The 20,396-nt window shown below is 34.5% G+C and overlaps 1 protein-coding gene and 1 pseudogene across 4 annotated transcripts in view; one reads left to right on the plus strand and one right to left on the minus strand.

Annotated features, from left to right (window-relative positions):
• Positions 1 to 14,454, plus strand: part of ACAP2 (ArfGAP with coiled-coil, ankyrin repeat and PH domains 2) — a 171,208-nt gene extending 156,754 nt beyond the window's left edge. For 2 of the 4 annotated variants that reach the window (XM_055568626.1, XM_055568627.1), the window contains 7 exons: positions 480 to 584; positions 980 to 1,072; positions 2,748 to 2,935; positions 3,337 to 3,446; positions 5,283 to 5,393; positions 7,566 to 7,627; positions 13,542 to 14,454. In XM_055568626.1, the coding sequence (XP_055424601.1) occupies positions 480 to 584; positions 980 to 1,072; positions 2,748 to 2,935; positions 3,337 to 3,446; positions 5,283 to 5,393; positions 7,566 to 7,627; positions 13,542 to 13,642 (770 nt within the window). In that variant the 3' untranslated portion in view covers positions 13,643 to 14,454. The remainder of the gene's footprint in view (positions 1 to 479; positions 585 to 979; positions 1,073 to 2,747; positions 2,936 to 3,336; positions 3,447 to 5,282; positions 5,394 to 7,565; positions 7,628 to 13,541) is intronic. The other 2 variants (XM_055568628.1, XM_055568629.1) reach the window with 1 other exon arrangement.
• Positions 3,738 to 4,173, minus strand: LOC129643694 (cytochrome b-c1 complex subunit 7-like; annotated as a pseudogene).
• Positions 14,455 to 20,396: the final 5,942 nt, after the last annotated feature.

The following is a 20,396-nucleotide window of genomic DNA, read 5'->3' on the forward strand; positions in this document are numbered from 1 at the left end:
TCACATTCCTACATACAGTTGACCCTTGAAAAACTCAGGGGTTGGGGTACCAGCTCTCCACTCAGTTGAAAATTCACATGTGATTTTTAGTTGGCCCTCCATGTATGTGCTGCCTCCATATCTGCTCTGCAGTTCCTCTGTATCACTGGTTCCGCATCTGTGAGTTCTACCAATCCCAGATCATGTGGTACTGTAGTATTTTGTACTGAAAAAAAAATCTGTGTATAGGTGGACCACGTAATTTAAACCTGTGTTGTTTAAGGGCCAACTGTAATGTATCTGTCGTAGGGAATAAAACTGCTTAAAATGCAAGGGGAGATGGGAATTACAGATGTATCATGCAAAAAGCCCTAAATATCTGATTAACCACCTAATATCCTTCCTGTTTCTTTCTCCTAAAATTTTCCCAATAACGTTTTTTCCTGCCCTCTTCCCTTCTTACGGCCTGCTTTGTGCTTTGCTAACTTGCATGTCCCCAGTGGTTGCTGTAAATAGCGACGAGGCCAGGCGGGAGTCTCTCTTCTGTCCTGATGAGCTAGATTCACTCTTCTCCTACTTTGATACTTCTTCAAAACTACGTAGTAGTAAGTACTACTCTTGTGGAGCATTCCAAGTCTGTGCCAGTGGTCATTGTGTGGTGTGGCCATTTCTCTAGATGTTACCCATTGTCTCAGAATTGCACATTGCTTACCGTCATACGATAAATTAACGCTTTACTATCCTTGACACACTCTGGGGTAATGAGAATGAGATATGTTATGACTCTGAAAATAAGTTTATTTTTATTTATAGGCTTCATGATTGATTCATATTTTGATAAGTGAAGTGTACCAAAGAATTAAAATTGTGAAAAGTTTATTCTGGTGGTGGCTGAGTTCATGTTTATGTTTCAGAGTTCATTTTAAAATCTCGTTGTTTGTGGGACTTTTTTCTTAAAGGTTCAAAACTTTAATCTCTAGCTGGTTTTTCTTTAAAACAGTCAAAAGTAATGACAGTGGAATCCAGCAGAGCTCTGATGATGGAAGAGAATCTTTACCCTCCACAGTGTCAGCCAATAGTTTATATGAACCTGGTGAGTTTGGTGAAATTCAGTGTTAAATGATATTGTTTGCTGAAAAATGCATGTGAAATGTGAAATGCCAAGTCTGATTGAATAGTTTCTAAAGGAAGTGGTTAATCTTTTAGAAGGTACTAAGGGGAAGTGCGGAGAAGGCAATGGCACCCCACTCCAGTACTCTTGCCTGGAAAATCCTATGGATGGAAGAGCCTGGTAGGCTGTAGTCCATGGGGTCGCTAAGAATCAGACACGACTGAGTGACTTCCCTTTCACTTTTCACTTTCATGCATTGGAGAAGGAAATGGCAACCCACTCCAGTGTTCTTGCCTGGAGAATCCCAGGCATGGGGGAGCTTGGTGGGCTTCCATCTATGGGGTTGTACAGAGTCGGACACGACTGAAGCAACTTAGCACTTAGCAAGGGGAAGTTAATACTGCTGAATGAGAAAGCAGCTATTTCTTTTCATATTTGGAAGTTCTTTCCTAGCTGTGTATTTTTCTAAGCCTCATGACATGTGCTGAAAGTAACTTGTCAATAACTAAAGGTAATTTTTAATGCATGTGAACTGTATGTCTTATTACCTGTTATCTTTTGGGGGACTGTCTTTTTACATATATAATTATACATATTTATTTTTGGCTGCACTGGGTCTTCATTGCTTTCTTTGCGCAGGCTTTCTTCTAGTTGCTGTGAGTAGGGCCTGCTGTCTAATTGAGGTGTGCAGGCTTCTCAATGCAGTGGCTTCTCTTGTTGCAAAGCACAGGCTCTAGATCTAGCCTCTTGGGCTTTAGTAGTTGCAATTTGTGGGCTCTAGAGCACAGGCTCAGTAGTTGGGGCACATGGGCATGTGTACTTCTCAGCATGTGGAATCTTCCCAGACCAGGAATCGTACCCCTGTCCCCTGCATTGGCAGGTGGATTCTTACCCTCCTTGTAAGAGGAAAGTCCCTGGCTGTCTTTTCTTGTCAGGAGAAAGAGATTAGCAAATCCACCCTCCATCTCACAATTAGGGATGCCCACCCCCCTCCATCCCCCCAATTAGGTTTTTCTTCTAACTTGTACTTTCCTCCTATTTCTCTCCTTTATGATTTCAGCGGTTTTGATTTTGCAGAATACTCGATAGAAAGCATTCTTTATGTTATTTGAACTGCTTGTACTGCAAATTGTGATGGTGTTGGACCATCCCAGGAATAAAGTGAGGTTTGGTCTAGTAGTGAAATTCTTTCGAGGTTGTTACTGCATCTTCTGAGTCCCTAAGTCCAGGCTTATAGTCAGATACCTAATTGTAGTCTAATACAGAGTAATCTACCTACATGTCAGATACTGGCAAGATCACAGAGAGCTGATGTACTAGTCAATGTATTTAAAAGAGAAGAAGGCTGTGGGGAGTGATTAGTCTATAGGAAATAAGGTACCTTTGTGAAAATCTTACATCACAACTTCATACTGTGATACAAGTAAGAGTTTGATTTTTTAAAAAGCTGTGGTAAGTTACATATAACATAAACATTTACCATCTTAACCATTTTCAGGTGTACAGCTCAGTGGCATTAAGTCGTTCACACTTTGTGCTGCCATCGCCACCATCTATCCCCAGAATTCTTACCTTACAAAGAATAAGAAGCAGTGACTTCCCATTCTCTCCCTCCCTGCCAAGGGCTCATTTTTATTTATTTGTGTTTGTTTTTCAGAGGCAGAAAGGCAAGATTCTTCTGTGTTTCTTGACTCTAAACATCTTAATCCAGGACTCCAGCTTTATAGGGCTTCATATGAAAAAAATCTTCCTAAAATGGCTGAGGCTTTGGCTCACGGCGCAGATGTGAACTGGTCTAATTCCGAGGAAAACAAAGCAACACCACTTATTCAGGCTGTATTAGGGGTATGAATTTGTAAATTCAGGTTTTCAGTGGTAATAGAACATAAAAAATCATAATTCATTTTGAGCATAACCTTACATTATTGTTTGCTTTAAGAGGTGGGTTGGAAAATAGAAGCAGCAGCTAGTAGTTATTTCTGAATATCGCTTTGTGTAAGTTCAATTTTTTTCTTCATGGAAGGGAATTCTAGTAATGAAAGTAGTGGGTTTTGCTAGATTGCAGACTGCAAATAGAATCCCAGTTAGAAGTAGTTCTTGGGAAGAAAATAATATAATTTATCATTTCTGTGCTTTTGCTGGGGGGCATTTTCTCTTTTTGGCTATTAAAGTAAATACTCTGTTTTTAATAGAAATATATTGTCATTCACTTTTTGCCCATTGTTGTCTTCTTTTTTCCTTCTAAGGGCTCTTTGGTTACATGCGAGTTTCTCCTACAGAATGGTGCTAATGTGAACCAAAGAGATGTGCAGGGGCGGGGACCATTGCACCATGCCACCGTCTTGGGGCACACGGGGTAAACTATTGTGCTTATATATTTAAGTAGATTTTATTTGAAAAAATTAATTTGAAATAATGTTATGCTCTTCGGTTAAGATCGTTAGGTAGTTTGTAAGGTGATACTTTCTGTGACTTACATTGTCATGGTAGAACTTGAAATTTAAAAAAATTTCAGAAAAAAATATTGTTACTTTTCAATAAGTAACAATAATACTGTTGTTTGTCAATAAGAAAATTGACAGACTTAGTTTTTTTTTTTTCAACAATAATTATAATATTTATTTAAAATAATACATTTACAGCCGAAATAGTTCTACATTGTACATTTCAGGTTTAACCAACTTCATAAAAACACTTGAGAACAGCTGTATCCACAGATTTAGACTACTGAATTATTTCTTTGCCCATTCTTCTCTCTCTTTTCTTTCCCGAATAACCTCTTTCAGATACGGTTCAAGGTAGAATTTATCCTCCTCATATTTTGTCCACTGCTCTTTAGGCAGGATCTGCTGCCTCATGCTGAGGTCCAGTGCTCTCTTAATGCGAAACACTGTCATTATAAAGGTTCTCAGGAAGCCTTCTTATGGCTTCTTTTACATCGTCATTCTCATATATTGTGTCATCTCGCATTAAGCCCAGTTTATTGAACCCAGCAGCGTTGTAATACCATTTTCGCATACCCTCCAGCCACCCAATTGATGCTGAAACAGCTGGCCGGCCCGCCATGTTGACCTGACACAGAAGCGTTGCCTCCTGACAGACTTACTTTGAACTTTACTAATTATTTATATAGATCTCTTAGAATTCAAAACTGTCACTGAAATTGTGGCAGTTTTAAAAGACAACTTAATGTGTTGGTATATATTTATGCATATAAATACATACATACAGTATTTCTGTATTTATACATTATGTACATAGGACACACATTTGGGGGAAATTTTGTAACTTTGTAAATTTTAGTTTTCCTACAAGGTAGTTAATTCTTATTTTGTGCTATTGATGTTGTGATTTCTGGACCAGTATTTAGATGCACAGAACAATAAAGCCATACAATGGGCTTTCTACTAGAGGGTACAAATAAACTTAAAATTTGGCCTTATATATATATTTGTAACAAAGGTCACTTTTTTTTTAATAAAATACCTCAGGATCTGCAGTTTTTATTACCTGGACAGGCAAGAAGCTGTCCTTTTTTAATGTTTATTTATAACTAGTCTTCTGTTTTCATCCTAGCTTGTTTTCTTTCTCTCTGTTAGCAAGAAGATTCAGTTCAATAACTTTATCATAAAAACTCTTCTTTATAAAAGCTTAGATTTAACTCATCCTTTTTATTTTATTTTTAATCATGATTATTCCCATTTTACTTCATAGACTCAGTTTATCATTTTTTCATTTTTGTCAGTTTCTTGAAGTTATGAGTGTTTGTGAGGAGTACAGCAGCAAGATTACTTCCCATTTGTTGCTATTGTATCAGCGTTAATATTTTATGATGTTAACATTGCCTTGGCTTCCTTCTTTTCCTCGATAATGACCTCGAGTGCTTTTTATTTAAGTTTATTTTATAAGTTTTATTTAAGTTTATCTGTGTATACCTTTTTATAATATTCTTTGAGGGTAGGGGCCATAATTTATACATCCCACTATACTATGTATTGCCAGATTAAATGTGAAAATACCTGAGAGTTATAAAATGTTGATCATGGTAGATTTTTATTATTAGAGTCAATAGTCAATAAAATAAATCTTTGTAGAATGAATCAAGAATTTCCTAATGAAGATGTTACATCTTTAAATAGTGCTTTTTATTTTTTAAGGTGAATACTAATTTTTTTTTAATTGGCAATATCAGGCAGGTATGTTTATTTCTAAAAAGAGGTGCCAATCAACATGCCACTGATGAAGAAGGGAAGGACCCTTTGAGTATAGCTGTGGAAGCAGCCAATGCTGATATAGTGACCTTGTAAGTGTTTTCACATGATTATTTCCCATACATTTTATTACTTATACAGGATTTTAACATAGAGTTTCCTGTGTAGGTGTGAAATTTAAACTTGGTTATTTACTAGAAGCCATTTACTTTTCTAAGCACATTAAATGTATGAGGCATGTTACATATATGAAATTACTTGGTTCCCACCTCAAGCCTATGAGGAAGGTTTTATTATTACGGCCCCATTTTATAAGGAAGGCAAGCTACAGATAATTTTAGAAACTAGTAAATGGTGGAGCTGAAATTTGAAACCAAGAATTCTGTCTCTAAACCTGTGTGCTTAGCCACTTTTGTTTTACTTCCTGGCCAGTAGGAATAGAATATCAGTGACTTTTCTGAACTGGGTTCTTTAACTCTCAGTACAGTACTGGGGTGAGAGTTGGATTGGTTAGTAATGGGCAATTTTACTACTGCCTCAAGAATTAGAGGATTATAAGCAGGGAATGCAATTGCATTGATGTTAGTAACTTGCAGTTGCATTGCCGTTGTGCACTGATACTTAGGGGACCTGTTTGTGATTATTTTTTAAAAAGAATTTTTCACAAGAGTACTCTATTTTGAGGTAAAAATATTTGTTTTGGAATGTTTGAATGCACATTAATATGACCTGTTAAAGAACCTTGAGTTGTTTGATTTTCATCTTAGATCAAAGTTGTTCATTACACTTGAAATCTAGGAATGTGGTTGTCACCTACCTTTTACTGTTATGTAGGAAGTCTTAAACATATGTTGTATGAATCACTTTTTCTTTCTATTCTGAATGAAGCCCATGATTGTTGGTTCTCTGTTAACTAAATAAAGACAGTTCCATTTACACTACTGAATTTCATTCAGTTACAAAGAGGAACTCCCTTGACTATCTTGAACTCCAGAGTTCCCACTGAGAATTCTTGCCATATATATCACCCCTCCCTGACCCCTGCCAGACTAAAACAAAACAAAAAACCAAAAGAGAAAAATGTATTTTCTCTGTACCTAGCTTCACTTCCTCACTGGAGGGTTTATTGATATTATGGAGACTATTATAGGAAAATGTAGATCTGTTAAATCATTATAGACTTAACATTGGAGAAAGCTAAGTGATTAAAGAAAAGATAGGAGTGATATAGCAGAATTACATTAACGCTGGCTGTAGCTTCCCAGGCAGTTCTTATAGTAGTGGCCTTTCTTTCCCCAAAATATGTTCCCAAATGCTCTAAATTTTCTCATTTTGTTTTACTTGAGGCTGTCAGTTTCGCTTAAAATTTATTGAAATAAGCAGCCTATCTGAAAGGTTCAAATACCAAAAAGGGAGACTTATTATCTTGCTATTATGAATTCACACAATGGTTGAAAAAGGAAATGGCAGCAACTTGTGGTACTTTGGAGGTAAAAAACAGCCTGTCTCAGATGCTGCAGTTGCCAGAGAGAGCATATTAGAAGAAGGTGATGGAAGTCTGGGAGGGCAATGAGTATTTGGTGGCCTGAAGGACAGGCAAAAGAGTAGGAGAGGGGCACCACAGATAAGATTTGTGTTTCAAGATGTTGCTTGAAATTAGTAAGAAAATGAGAGGAAATTCACTAATTTTCTTAATCCAGTGCTATAGGTCTTCCTGCTGCCAGGTAAATAACCCAAAAAGAATATATAATCAATATGGTAACTGTGGGAAAATCTTAGTAGCCTATGGTCATTTATTATAATGTCTGTATGTCAGAATATATCCCAAGTATTTATAGATAACACATGCTGTTTATACATTTGGAACTACCATATCTCAGGATGAACCAGATTGAACTTATGACAGGCTATTGCTTCCATTTTATAGAAGCAATAATTTCGAAGGTTGGCAGTTAAAGTCTAACAGGTTGCACTATAAGTCAGGAATTCTGCGTGCCTGGAGGAAGCAAGCTGCTGGTGGTGCTGCAAGGAACCTGCTTAAAACTGAAACTCACTTTTTAAAAATCTTTTATTGTCTTCTGTGATAAGAATTGTTTACTTTGTATCTCAGATTGTTGGGTCTAATAAACAACAAGTCCTTTTGTTTCAGGCCAAATAACTGGTAAAAGAAAAAATTACATGAGTATGTGTCTTAGTTGTATATAATTCAGTAGTTTATGAATATTTATATTGTATAACTTACCTAAAACATTCTTTAATTTTAGGTTACGTTTAGCAAGAATGAATGAAGAGATGCGGGAATCAGAAGGACTTTATGGACAGCCAGGTCAATATTCTACTAATAACCATACTGAAATGCAATATAAGAAATGCATTCAGGAATTTATCAGTTTACAATTGGAAGAGTCATAGTTCTTTAGCAAACTAACAATACTATATAGAGTTTTTATAAATTACTTGTAAATTGTGAGTTGTTAGCTATGTACTGTACTTACTGAATTCTTGGGAGTGGCGCACTCTTGAGCCTTTAAAACTCCGTAACTACTCGTATTACAGTACGCATTTACTTGCTGTATTTAATTCTGGCTACTGACTTCTTTATCTGCTGTACAGATGTCTTCCATATACATTCCAGTGAGGTGAATGGAATGATAATGTATCTTTATACACTTAAAGCAGCACAACAGTCATTTTCTTTTTGGCTGTCAAGTGAATATAACAGAATTGTTTTCTTTTGGTTATTCAGGGAATTTCTATAAATTGTGTTCAGGGAAAAAAAAGACAAATCACTATGTGTTGACATATAAAAAGTCAGTATGGAAAATACCTAGAAAACATTTATTGAATTAAGAGTTCTGTATTTGACCTAAAAATGAGTTAAAGGTTTAAAAATAAAGTTTACCAGTAGGTTAAAAAGTCCATAATGGGAATAGAGTTAGTTTAAAAGGTAGTGGGAAAAGGTCCAATTTTATCTTGTAGCTTTGCCCTAAGTAATTGTACAATATTTGTTGGATAAATGGAAGTATTTCAAGCAGCATTTTGTGAACTTGATGGCAAAGTAGATGTATTCTTATTAAGAGAAATCTCAGCTCAGGATCAGCTCAAGTCTCATTTTGTGTAATTTTTATCTTTGAGTCGAGATGTAAGAAATTAAGAAATGCTGCTGATCAGATTTCGTTCTTTGATGAACACATCCTGATTAGACATTCTTCACAAAGAAGAGAGTAATAATTAGATCTCCAGTTTCATGAATTTGAGTATATGAATTACTAATTTATCTGTTTTAAATTCATATACATGCTGGTTAAAAAGTTTAGGAATCCATGACTAAAATAATTGAGACTGTTCAGTTCTCAGTGAGTATGTTTAATTATTTTCAATCAGTACTAATATTTTAAAAGTGGCTTGTAATATCATCTATCTTTCCTGTTTAATTGTGTTTTGAAATTTCTGTACTTTATGCTAGCTTTAGCCAGCATTTTTACTTTACTTTTATTTTAACCCGATATAACTAAGATATATGGGACCATTCCTTTCTCAGAGGACTGTATTTATTACTTTTGGGGGGGTCTAATTTAAATAGGGAACAAGTAAGAACTTTGAGAATAGAGGCACTTCGGCTAGATACTTCTAATCTAGGGTGTCCCACTTTAATCCTATGGATCAAACAATATGACTGATTCATGATGTACCAAGATGTAAGAGTGCTGATAAAGGGTGAAATCTCAGCATTAATTCTGAATTTCACCCATTTGTTTTAAACTTGAATGTTAGACTTTAAAAATGTTATAATTTTGTAACAGATATACTTAAGTGATAGTATTACTAGGCCATTTTTGAGGCCTTTGTGTTTAAGCACTTTAAAATAAAAATTATTCAAAGAATATGACCCGATAGGCTAAGATAAGAGTGAATTTCAGGATTTTAGTTTAAACGGTTTTTTTTCCTTGACATTTTCAATGTAAATGTCTGGTCAGCTGCTCTTTCCTTAGGGTGTTTACTGATAAAGCTGCACCCAGCTGATTAGTCAGAAGGTCAAGGGGTGACTTTTCTCTGGAGCTGGGACTTTGAAATGACAGGACCTCTTATGTTCTTGCAGCTTTTATTTCCATCTAAACTGTTGGTCTTCTGCCCCTATCTGAGAGCATTCAAATGGTTCTTTCAGTGTCATTTTATGTGTAAGTTTATGAGTATATACCTTTTGCTCTGGAGAAGGAAATGGCAACCCACTCCAACATTCTTGCCTGGAGAATTCCATGGACAGTGGAGCCTGGTGGGCTACAGTCCATGGGATCTCAGAGTCGGACACGACTGAGCACACAGCACAGCACCTTCTGCTTAACAGTGGAAAAATAAGAGTTTTCCAATTTATTTGAATGAAAATTGGAAGGGAAAAAAAGGCTTATTTAAAAAAAAGCAAGGTTTCCTGCGATAGTCAAATCTTAGTTTAGAAAAGATTAAAAAAAAAGAGCAGAAGTCTGGAAATGGTATACCAGCAGAATAAAATGAGATTCTCATTTGGTAATAACTAGATTTTAAATTCATTTAGGTGGTCTCGTATTTAAAGCAAAACAACTTTATACTTATACAGGTGACATGGTGAAATGGCTCAGCAGTTACTCTCTGAGCCTTTTCCTTTGTGAGTCTTTGGAGAGCAGATATTTTTGCTCAGGCGGCAGGTCTCTTTTCCTCTTTGCTTATCACTGTATATTTCCCTCTCATAGATTTTGGTTGGTTGTTTTAGCTAGATCCTTTGTTGTTGTTGCCTAGCAATAGATGGAAAACCTCAGAATTCTGGGTGGTTTTAAAATGTAGGTATCTTCAGTCTTTTCATTATGAAGATGTCTTCTATTTAAAAGACTCAGATATAATCTTTGGGAATCATGGACCTGTTTCTAGGAAACTCCACTTTTGAACTTTCTGTCTACAACCCTAACGACCTGAGACTCTATTTTTTGCAATGTGACCCAAGAGCACTCATTTCCTGAGGGGAAGATGTATCCCTCCTTGTCAGTTCCTACAACTCTTAAGAGGACTAGGTGGATGCGTGCAGTATCACATCCTGCTCTCAATTGTTGGAAACTAGTTTGGTGGTTCCCATGGTCTCTGGCTCTATGACTCCTCTTGATTGTTGGCAGAGTTTCTCAACCAGTTGAAAATCACTGCTTTAGTGAACCACTACTAATTATATGAGTATGTTGCTGGTGAAGACTGATCATTGATCCAGTCAGTTGCAAAAAGGAAGCTGTGATCAGTCCCGAGGGGCAGGGTCATTCGCTGATCACCTGGGAGCAGGGTCTCCCATGCTGCCGGATCTTTGAGGGGAGTACATTTTAAGAGCAAAATTAGCAAAATCTTGGATCATAGCTGCTGTTGCAGTGTTTATTCTGAATACCAAAAATCAAACACTATTTTAAACCATCTGTGGAAATATAGCAGTCCACATTTTAAAAACTCAGAACTGTCCAAGCACATAGAAGAGTTAGCTTGCTGAAGAGAAATAGAATGTGATTAAGTAATTTAAAGAATTTAACTTAGTATTTCAAATATTGGGTGGTTAGTTGTTTATTGTTTATAATAAACTGTTAAATGTACTTATGAACTTTCCAGGGCAACATATTCTGGGTTATTGTTTATGTATTCTAGTGTAGACAAGTTATATTTGCCATGGGAAACATTCTGAATGATCAAAATTGTATTTAAAGAATCACATTGAAGTTCTATTTGTAGTTCAATTTGTGTTAACTATATTAAATATCTTAGTCACTATTGTTACATCATGTTTGCTTTTTGACAACACATTTTGAGGCCTAAGAAAGGTATTATATTGATAGTCCCTTAATTAACATTTGGTTAGAAACTGAATATTAATGAAAAGTTTTGTGTATGTGTGTGAAGGTTAGACTTCCTTTTGTACTGTATTAACTCTTTTAAAATGTATTCAGTAAGTGAAACCAATGATTAGTGTAGCACCAACCCTTTCCTTCAAGGAAGCATTTAATTCAGTGAATAAAAAAATGTTATTATCTGTTTTGCATGGTACAATGGTTCTACTAAAATGTACTTGTGTAGTAGGTACTAGATAACTTAAAAACAAAAACTGGAAAACCACAAAAAGAAAAAAAAATCCCACAGCTTGTTATACAAAATATGCATTGCTAATAGTAGAAGCCATATATTGCCATTGTACTGTTGTAATACTGAAGATTGACTGCTCATCTGGTGCTATCTGTAAGCTGTTTGGCATTAGCGTCTGCTAGGTCCTTCTTCCTATTTCTTCTTGAATGTATAATGTGTGCCTTTTAAGTTCCTTCTGGTGTTGAATGGTAAAATCAGTGTGGTATTTTTGTATTATAATCTGCACTTTACACTTTCTTGGAAAGTAAGATTCCAGACTCTCCGGTTTAAATAGTATTTTTAAAATATTTATAATGTTTACAGTAAATATTTTAAATATTTGAATTCAACATCTAAGAATAAGAAAAACTTTTAAATATTTTGTATGGTTTGTTAATTGATGTTTAATGTTTGTCTCTTAGTTTATTTTATATATTTTAGAATGCCTAAAAATGGGAATAGATTGTAGTTTGTCTTCTAATGTGGAGGTAAACTTTTATGAAATGAAACATGGGTGTAATTGGATTGTCTTACCAGTTGTTCCAGCATATCACCCTTTATTATTTTAGTTACAATAATATACGAGTTAGATGTTACTCTTAGCCAACCTATTAGGCTTCTCTTCTTACTGCCTTTTTTCTTTTAAAAGTGATTGATTCAGGTCATGAGAAAATTTCCAGGGCTAAATGAAAAACTATATAGAGATTTTAATAACTTGCTTTTTACATTGACTAAATATTAAAAGCATTAAAAATTTTTTTATTGAAAATCTTGAGTTATGCTGTTAGACCTTTTTACTAGATCTTTATCACTTTCCCCTGATTTTTTTTCTAATTCTCTAGCTTTTGGTATGACATCTGTTGCCTCAAAAAATCTCACTTTTTAAAAGCTGACAAAACTTACTGCACTATTAACAACAGTTGTAGCAATGAGTGTATAATAAGATGGATGCAAGGTGTCTTTTGGGGAATAATTATAAAAACCATGCTTTAACAATAAACCAGTATTTGACAGTCTAAATCTTGAAAACAGAATTATGACAAGCCTCTGTATAAAAGTAATATGTTTAATGAAGCATTCATGATGAATGATTTAACTTGAAAATAAGATTTCATTTTATATAAATCTTTTGTCCAAAGAGTTAGCCTGTATGTGTGTGTATATTTAGTTTTTCATCACAAGAAAAATAGTCTTCAGTCTGCTATAATATCAGTATCTATAATCTTCTCTACAAGTGTATTGTACGTATATACACATGTATTCCCTGGAGTAGGAAATGGCAACCCACTCCAGTATTCTTGCCTGGAGAATCCCATAGACAGAGGAGCCAGGTGGGCTACAGTCCATGGGGTCACAAAGAGTCGGGCATGACTGAGCATATACAACCAACCAACATATGTATTATTCTAATTTAACAGATGTCTTTGATATTTAGTCCCCTTTTGTCATAGCATCCTTGCTCAAATGACCTACAGTAAATGAACTGTTGACTAAATGTGGAAGTATGATTTTAAAGTCATTTTCTAGGCTTTATTATTTTTAAGCTTAGTAAAGTAGATTAAGTGCATTAGTTTTAGTTAAGCATTAAAGTTTGAATAAAGACTTTTTCACATATTGTTTAAATTAAGATTTAGTTAAAATATAATATTAAAATTTCCCACCTGGTTATCAGTTTTGTCCTGTTACTAACTTGCATCCATCAGAAACATTAATATTTGTTTTTGATCTTTTCTTGGCCTTGATCAAAGGAAATATTGATTTAAAGATTTATTTAAAGAATGCCTTGTTATTATACCTCATTTAGGATGACTTTTATTTCTTGTGTGTTAATAAATGTATTTCCTTATTTGCTTTAAAACACTTGCATCTTTGCTCTTTTCTAACTCTGAACTTTCCTCTGTGGCTGCATCTGAGGTGCTTTTTTCAGGTATAGTTTTTTTTCCTTCCATTATATACTTATCCAGTACTTACATTTAGTTGGTCTTTTTTCTTCAAAAAATGCTCATCTGAACAAAGTTTTATTATCATGAATTGTAAAATAGTTACTAGTCATAAAATGAATGTTGTTTATTAATACTTTTTATATAAATTTTTTTAAGTGTTCTTATTTTACTTTCATGCAGGTGATGAAACTTACCAGGACATTTTTCGTGATTTCTCCCAAATGGCATCCAATAATCCAGAGAAACTAAATCGTTTCCAGCAAGATTCACAGAAATTTTGAATTTTTTTAGAATGGGGAAAACAGTAAATCTAGTGACCCCCTAATGTATATATCTGAAAACTCACATATTTTTACTGCTTTAATTCTACTTACTTATTTTTAGTAGCTATTGAGTGGTTTGGAGAAGAGATACCCATTCATTGATATTTTTATAAATCAAAACATAGATCTCTAGCAGTTGGGAGAAGAACCTACTTTAAGACTTATTTTATTTTTGTTTTTTAAAAAAAGCCTGTTTAAAGGGCTGTTTTTTATAGATGAAAGTTGAATCTGGACTTAGGCCATCTCTAGGTTACAAGATGCTAAGAATTTATACAAAATAATCTTTTTTTCCCAATGAATGATGGCATTGATGTTTTTCTTCTGTGCACTGTGCCCAGGATTGTTCAGTCAAGCCTGTCAGCATCAAGTGAGAGCCTGATGTCCTGCCTGATTCCAGAATGTGTCTTTGCTTTAGCTTCCTGGATGTTGGTGGTTCAAAATAGTTTTTGTTTTTATTTTTTCTTGGTAGCTATTATATACACAATATGTAATTTAATTATCAGAACTAGAGGATACATGACCCCGTTTCCTCATAAATATAGTTTATCCCTCATGTCCAGTACTTTAGCATGTATACAGTGGCTGTACAGATTGATATAACTCAGTCCTTTAGATTTATTCCATTTTATGAAGCAAAAAAGAAACCGTTGACATTTTTTTTTTTCAATTACCAAAAGGATCTCAAAGAAGTTATAGTTCTTCAATGTTGGGTTGATTTCCTAAAACCTTGACAATTTTATTGATGTAATAAAACTGTGTTTCAAAGGTTACTTGAATGTTGCAAAATTATGCTTTCATCAGATTGTAACTATCAAAGGAAAAGTTGACATAAAATAATGTAGAACATTTTTATATTTGAAATGTGTCCTTTTCAAGGTACATTTTTGCTGTTGCTCCTGGTGAAAGGAAAATCTCTCTGTAAAAGGAGAAAAAAAAACTCGTTTTTTAAGTTTATACTAAAATATACAGCAATAAATTGCTTTTTAATTCTTCTAACATCTATCCTATGTACTTACTGTACATGGTATACATTCTTTTAAATTATAGCATCTATGTAGGCTTCCCTGGTAGCCCAGATGGTAAAGAATCTGCTTGCAATGTGGGAGACCTGGGTTTGATCCCTGGGTTGGGAAGATCCCCTGGAGGAGGGCACAGTAACCCACTCCAGTATTCTTGTGTGAAGAATCCCATGGATAGAGGAGCCTGGGGGGGCTATAGGCCAGGGGGTCTCAAAGAATCAGACACGAGTGACCGACTAAGCACAGCACATATAGCTTTAGTATTTGGTTACATGAATCACAGACCCTTGAACGCCAAAATAATTATGGAATTGGATAGATATACTATACTATGGAAATACTAATTTTCTATGTATATGCTGCAAATTAGTTTGATTCCATCTTTGATTGACCTCTCTTGTCAGGAGTATAAAATAAGTAATTTGCCTTATGGTTAATTTTTAATATTGTCATAATTAAGTTTGATTTTCTTTTTCAAGTTATATGTAAGTAGTGAGAGATTTTTAAACTTGAGTTACCAAATAAGTAGAGAAATTATATTTCATTGGGTATATAATACATTTTCTAACATTTGCCCACCAGTAAGTAGAGTTTTCTAAGTTGACCAAACATCAAATCAGAATCTAAACAGGAATTAGACTGAAATAAATTCACATCACAGAAAAGGTTCTGTATTTGTTTGATCAAATTGCATGCATATAATGCTTATTTAGTAATAACTGCTGTGTATTAGATAAAGATAAAAAATATATGTATGGATTATGTCTAAGGAAAGGCTAATTTTCCAAAACCTTGTATTTTAATCGCAACAATAACAGGAACACCCTGTTTCACCTCTGAATCATAGATCACCCAGCTTTGCAAAAGTCTGATTTGTAGCATTTTTGTTAGTGTACTTTGAAATTAATTATCCAGAAAGCTCAAGGAGAAAGAAATATATTGAGATGAGAAAGAAAGAGACAAAGAGAGGAAGAAAGAAAGAAGAAACAAGAGCCTCACTTTTTGATCCTCGGAATCCTTTTGATCTTTATCTGAAGAAGCCTAGGTAGTTTTCATTTTGGATCCAGGCTTTGGTCTCTAGATCACCTCTGGGGTCTCTGGTTGTAAAAGCAGTTCTTAGATACTCTTTTAACTCCTGTGGCTTCAGTCATGAGTTGTTAATGTGGCAGTAATTAGTATCTACCTAAATTTAATTGTTAGAGATGTATTTGAAGTACACTAAAGATGATCATGGTTCTGAATATCTTCAGAAAATCTTCAAAGAAAGTGAAAATTAAATCTTTAACAGTGCAGGGAGCTTGTACATTGAAAAATACATTTCTATGGCTTGGTTTCTTGACTATGCCAAAACCCAATTTGGATTAAATTTGGCAGAAATGATGCAGTAGTAACAGCAAAGTTTTAAAGTAAATTAATGGTTACAAGTAGTTACAGAGTAGGTTGGCTTTTAACCAAGGTGAATTTAACTGTATCAACTAATAGCTTTTCTATAGTATGTAACAAATCTGAGTTTTATTATGCTGTGAATTATTCAGTACAATATGGTCAATTACAGTGTAAACAATGTTAGTTATAATCTTGGGCTTCAAAAATCAATGTGATTGTCCTTTGTTTTCTTTCCCTAAATGATCTGCTGGTATTTAGTTTCAGATCTCTTATTATTCCATTAATCATTATTAGCTCATTAGTTTAAAAGTTTGATTTAAAATAGACTCAAAATAAGAGTACCAGTACTGTGAGGAATTTATACAGTGCAGTTTCATGTTAGAACTAGACTAAAGGTAATTGTGTAGTTATTTGTAATTTTTCATGGTAACACTTAACATGTTTAAGATTTCTAATGTTTTAAAAAATTACCTTTGGTACAATTCTTAGAAATTCAGAGATTTCCAGGGATTCACTACATATAGTGTTTGCCTAATTTTATACTGGTCTTCATTATGTATTTTAATCAACTTTAGTGTTTACTTTGTAAAACATATGTATTTGATTTGAAATATTACTTTGATTCTTCATGAGTCAATTTTGACAAAACACATACTTTTACCGTCTGGACAACTTAAATTTGTGTTAAGCAGTATTTTAAAAATATAATTTTACACATGCGAAGTGTGATCACAAGAAACAATTGTATTTAAGACTAAATTTACTATCCGTTTTGAATAAGACATTCCCTTATCACTCTTATATTGTTTAATTAACTTTTCTGTTTGATAGCACTTTTGACTGTGGACATGGGCTGGAAAAATGCTATATTTTTATAGAATTGTCTTTCTAAAATGATTTCAGACCTACATGATATAGTGGAAAGAGCACTGACTAGTAATTATTACTCTTTGAAGTCTGAGCGCCTCACAAATAAAATGAGTTGGATGAAACAAGGTGAAACTGCAGCAGCAGTCTTTCCTATACTGTTCCCACAGCTCCTCCCAGTGGACCTTGCCATCAGTGTATCTTGCAGGATTCTCACGGTAAGGCTTCTGAGATCACCAACATTGTCTCTTCTTTGATCATGGGCTGCTGCTCTTGTTTCACAGAGCTGGTCTCTGGTTTGCTGGTTGGTGGCACAGCTGACACCAGAACCCCTGTCTGACTCGTAGTCAGAGGCACTCATGTCATGAAATGATTTGAAAGCATAAATCAGCAAAGTCTGATAATGACTGCCAGCTTTCCTTGTGTTTTGATTAAAAAAAAAAAGACTCCAAATATTCTGGAAAACCTGGATATAAAATTATTTTGAAGAAATAGATTAAGGTTTGAAGACATCAAATTGTAGGGAATTTTATATTTTTGCAATAACAAACATTGACAAAGGCAAAATGTTGTAAAGGTAATTTTAATCCGCCATATGCTTATCAATTCCTTGATTCTTCTAAACGAAGACAGCTAAAAGGCATGGATTCAGTTTGGCCAAACCTTGACATCTATAAATACAATGTTGTGGGCATCCTTTTCTGTTTACATAAACATATCTACGAAAATGAGATAATGGGAGGAAAGCAAGATTTGATTAAATAAACTGTTCTCTACATTGCTCTTTTCACTATCTTATGTACTAGGTTTTCTTATTTTTCCTCAGCACACTTCCCAACCTTTTGGATATTCATTTTAAATAGGGAAAGCTCCCTACATTATAAAGAATATTGGCACCATTTATTTTACACAAAGGCTAAAGGTTAACTTTTAGAAATGATGAGCTACTTTCCTATATCTGTTTACTTGTGCTTCATGATATTTCTGGATCATTCCAGTCATAAAGACTTACTACATGTAATATTTCCTGCTACCTGTGAAAAGATATATTTTAAAGAATGTATAACCAACAATCCATTTAATTTTTAGTAGCATGTAGAGGATTTATTTGTACCTAATTCATGAATGTAGTTTTACTGTAGGATGTCACTGTAAATGGAACAAAGTACGTTATCTTTATAGTTATTCTAAGATGTACATTATGTAAGAATTGTAAATATTTGCCTGATTAAATTCTTTGTATGCCAAGAAATTATGTCAAGTCAATAAAAATCTCACCTCTGGCATAATTCTTTTATGTTCAGACTTCTACTTTATTGTGAACTACAATTGCAGAAATACCTGTTAACTGTCATGTTTTTCATATTTTCAGTCCTATATTCCTTTCCTACCCTGTCAAATTGGTCCATATTGATCCTATTTGCTGATGGCTTCAACCATGAAATCCGTTTTGAGTTTTTAAATATTTTCTTCTGCCTGCCACAGAGCTGTATGGCTCCCAGTTCATTAGCTAAAAGCCACAAAAGGCCTTTTTATGCTATAGCTCTAATGTTTTTGCCGTTACGATTGAGATATCTGTTGAAGTTTCTAATCTAGGCAACACATTTACACTCAGTCCTTTTAGTAAACAAACAAAAACAAGTTTTTGCATGAATCAAGATTGAAGGAATAGAGGCTTAAAAGAACAGACCTGGAAGTGAATTGCCTGCTTTTGCTTTTCCTTTAAAAGTTAGGTGAAAGCAGACTCTAAAACTATGCTATGTAATTTACTTTATTTCACTTCACTTCATTTTCATAATAGTTATTTGACCAGGAGAATGGAAGCCAATAGTAAATGTTTTAAATGAAAACAGCCTACTTTCCTTTATTACAAAACAGTGCTTTTTCATTGTAGGAAAGGTTAATGATAAGCAAAAAGAATTCCGTCCTAATTCCATCATTTGCCTGTGATGTTTAGTGTGGCACCTCCTAGCCACATGTGTCTACTGAAATTTTTATTAAAATTAGAATTAAGTGTTGAGTTCATGTGTTGAATTGCCACATGTCAGAGGCGCTAGCTTTGTGTCCAGTGACTACTGTTTTGAGCAGGGCAGATTATAGAATATATTCACCCTAGGAAGTTCTGTTGGATAGTACTGAGTGTGGGGGATGCTATTACTTCCATGGTGTATACCTTTCTAGACCTTTGCATGTGTGTATTTATATACAGGGGGATCAGACTGTTTGTCACCTGCTTTCATTTAATAAATGAGGGCCAAGTTTCTAAGTCTTTAATCTGCATCGCTTTTGGGAGGATTTTTAAAAATCTTTATTGAAATTTTCAAACACTCAAAAGTAGAGATAATAACTTTAGTAGCTATTGGTTCATGACTTACACACTGTTTTATCTATACTTGTACTCATTTTTCCTCTTCCCTGTTTTTTTTAAGACGGGTGCCAGACATTTCAACAAATTGTTGAGTATGTCTCTCTAAATATGTATATTGCTTTTATGCAGAACCTTAAAAATGATACAAATGAACTTATTTACAAAACAGAAGCAGACTTAGAGAACTGAACTTATTTATAAAACAGAAACAGACTTACAGAATGAACTTACTGTTACTAGACAGGAAGGACTGGGGAGGGGGTAATAATTAAGGAGTTTGGGGTTGACATGTATACAACAAGGACCTACTGTCCAATACAGAGAACTCTTCTCAATGTTATGTAACAACCTAAATGGGAAAAGACTTTTAAAAAGAATAGATACATGCATGTGTATAATTGAATCACTTTGCTGTACCTCTGGACTTGACACAACATTGGTAATCAACTATACTTCAATATAAAAAAGTTAAAGGGGTGGGGAGGACTGTTCTTAAAAAATTATATCACCTTTCTTAAACTATGAAACTATGTAGTCAGTATGGCATCCCACTCCAGTACTTTTGCCTGGAAAATCCCAAGGATGGAGGAGCCTGGTAGGCTGCAGTCCATGGGGTCGCTAAGAATCGGACACAACTGAGCGACTTCACTTCCACTTTCATGCATTGGAGAAGGCAGTAGCAACCCACTCCAGTGTTCTTGCCTGGAGAATCCCAGGGGTGGCGGAGCCTGGTGGGCTGCCGTCTATGGGGTTGCACACGACTGAAGTCGGACACGACTGAAGTGATGTAGCAGTAGCAGCAGTAGTCAGTATTCAAATTCCTCAATACCTTATGTTCTTTAAAAAAAGATTTTTCAAATCAGAATTTATGTAAGTTCCATTCATTGCAATTGGCTAATATATCTGTTGAGGCTGTAAATCTATAGGTTCTTCCTCCATTTATCACTTTAAAAAATTTCCAATTAGAGTTTGTTGACTACAGCACCAACAGCATCTTTGTTTTTTAATTAAAAAAAATTATCTATTTTTGGCTGCACTGGGTTTTCATTGCTGTGTGTAGGGTTTCCGTAGT

Source organism: Bubalus kerabau, chromosome 2 (assembly GCF_029407905.1).
Source record: "Bubalus kerabau isolate K-KA32 ecotype Philippines breed swamp buffalo chromosome 2, PCC_UOA_SB_1v2, whole genome shotgun sequence".
Lineage (NCBI taxonomy): Eukaryota > Metazoa > Chordata > Mammalia > Artiodactyla > Bovidae > Bubalus > Bubalus kerabau.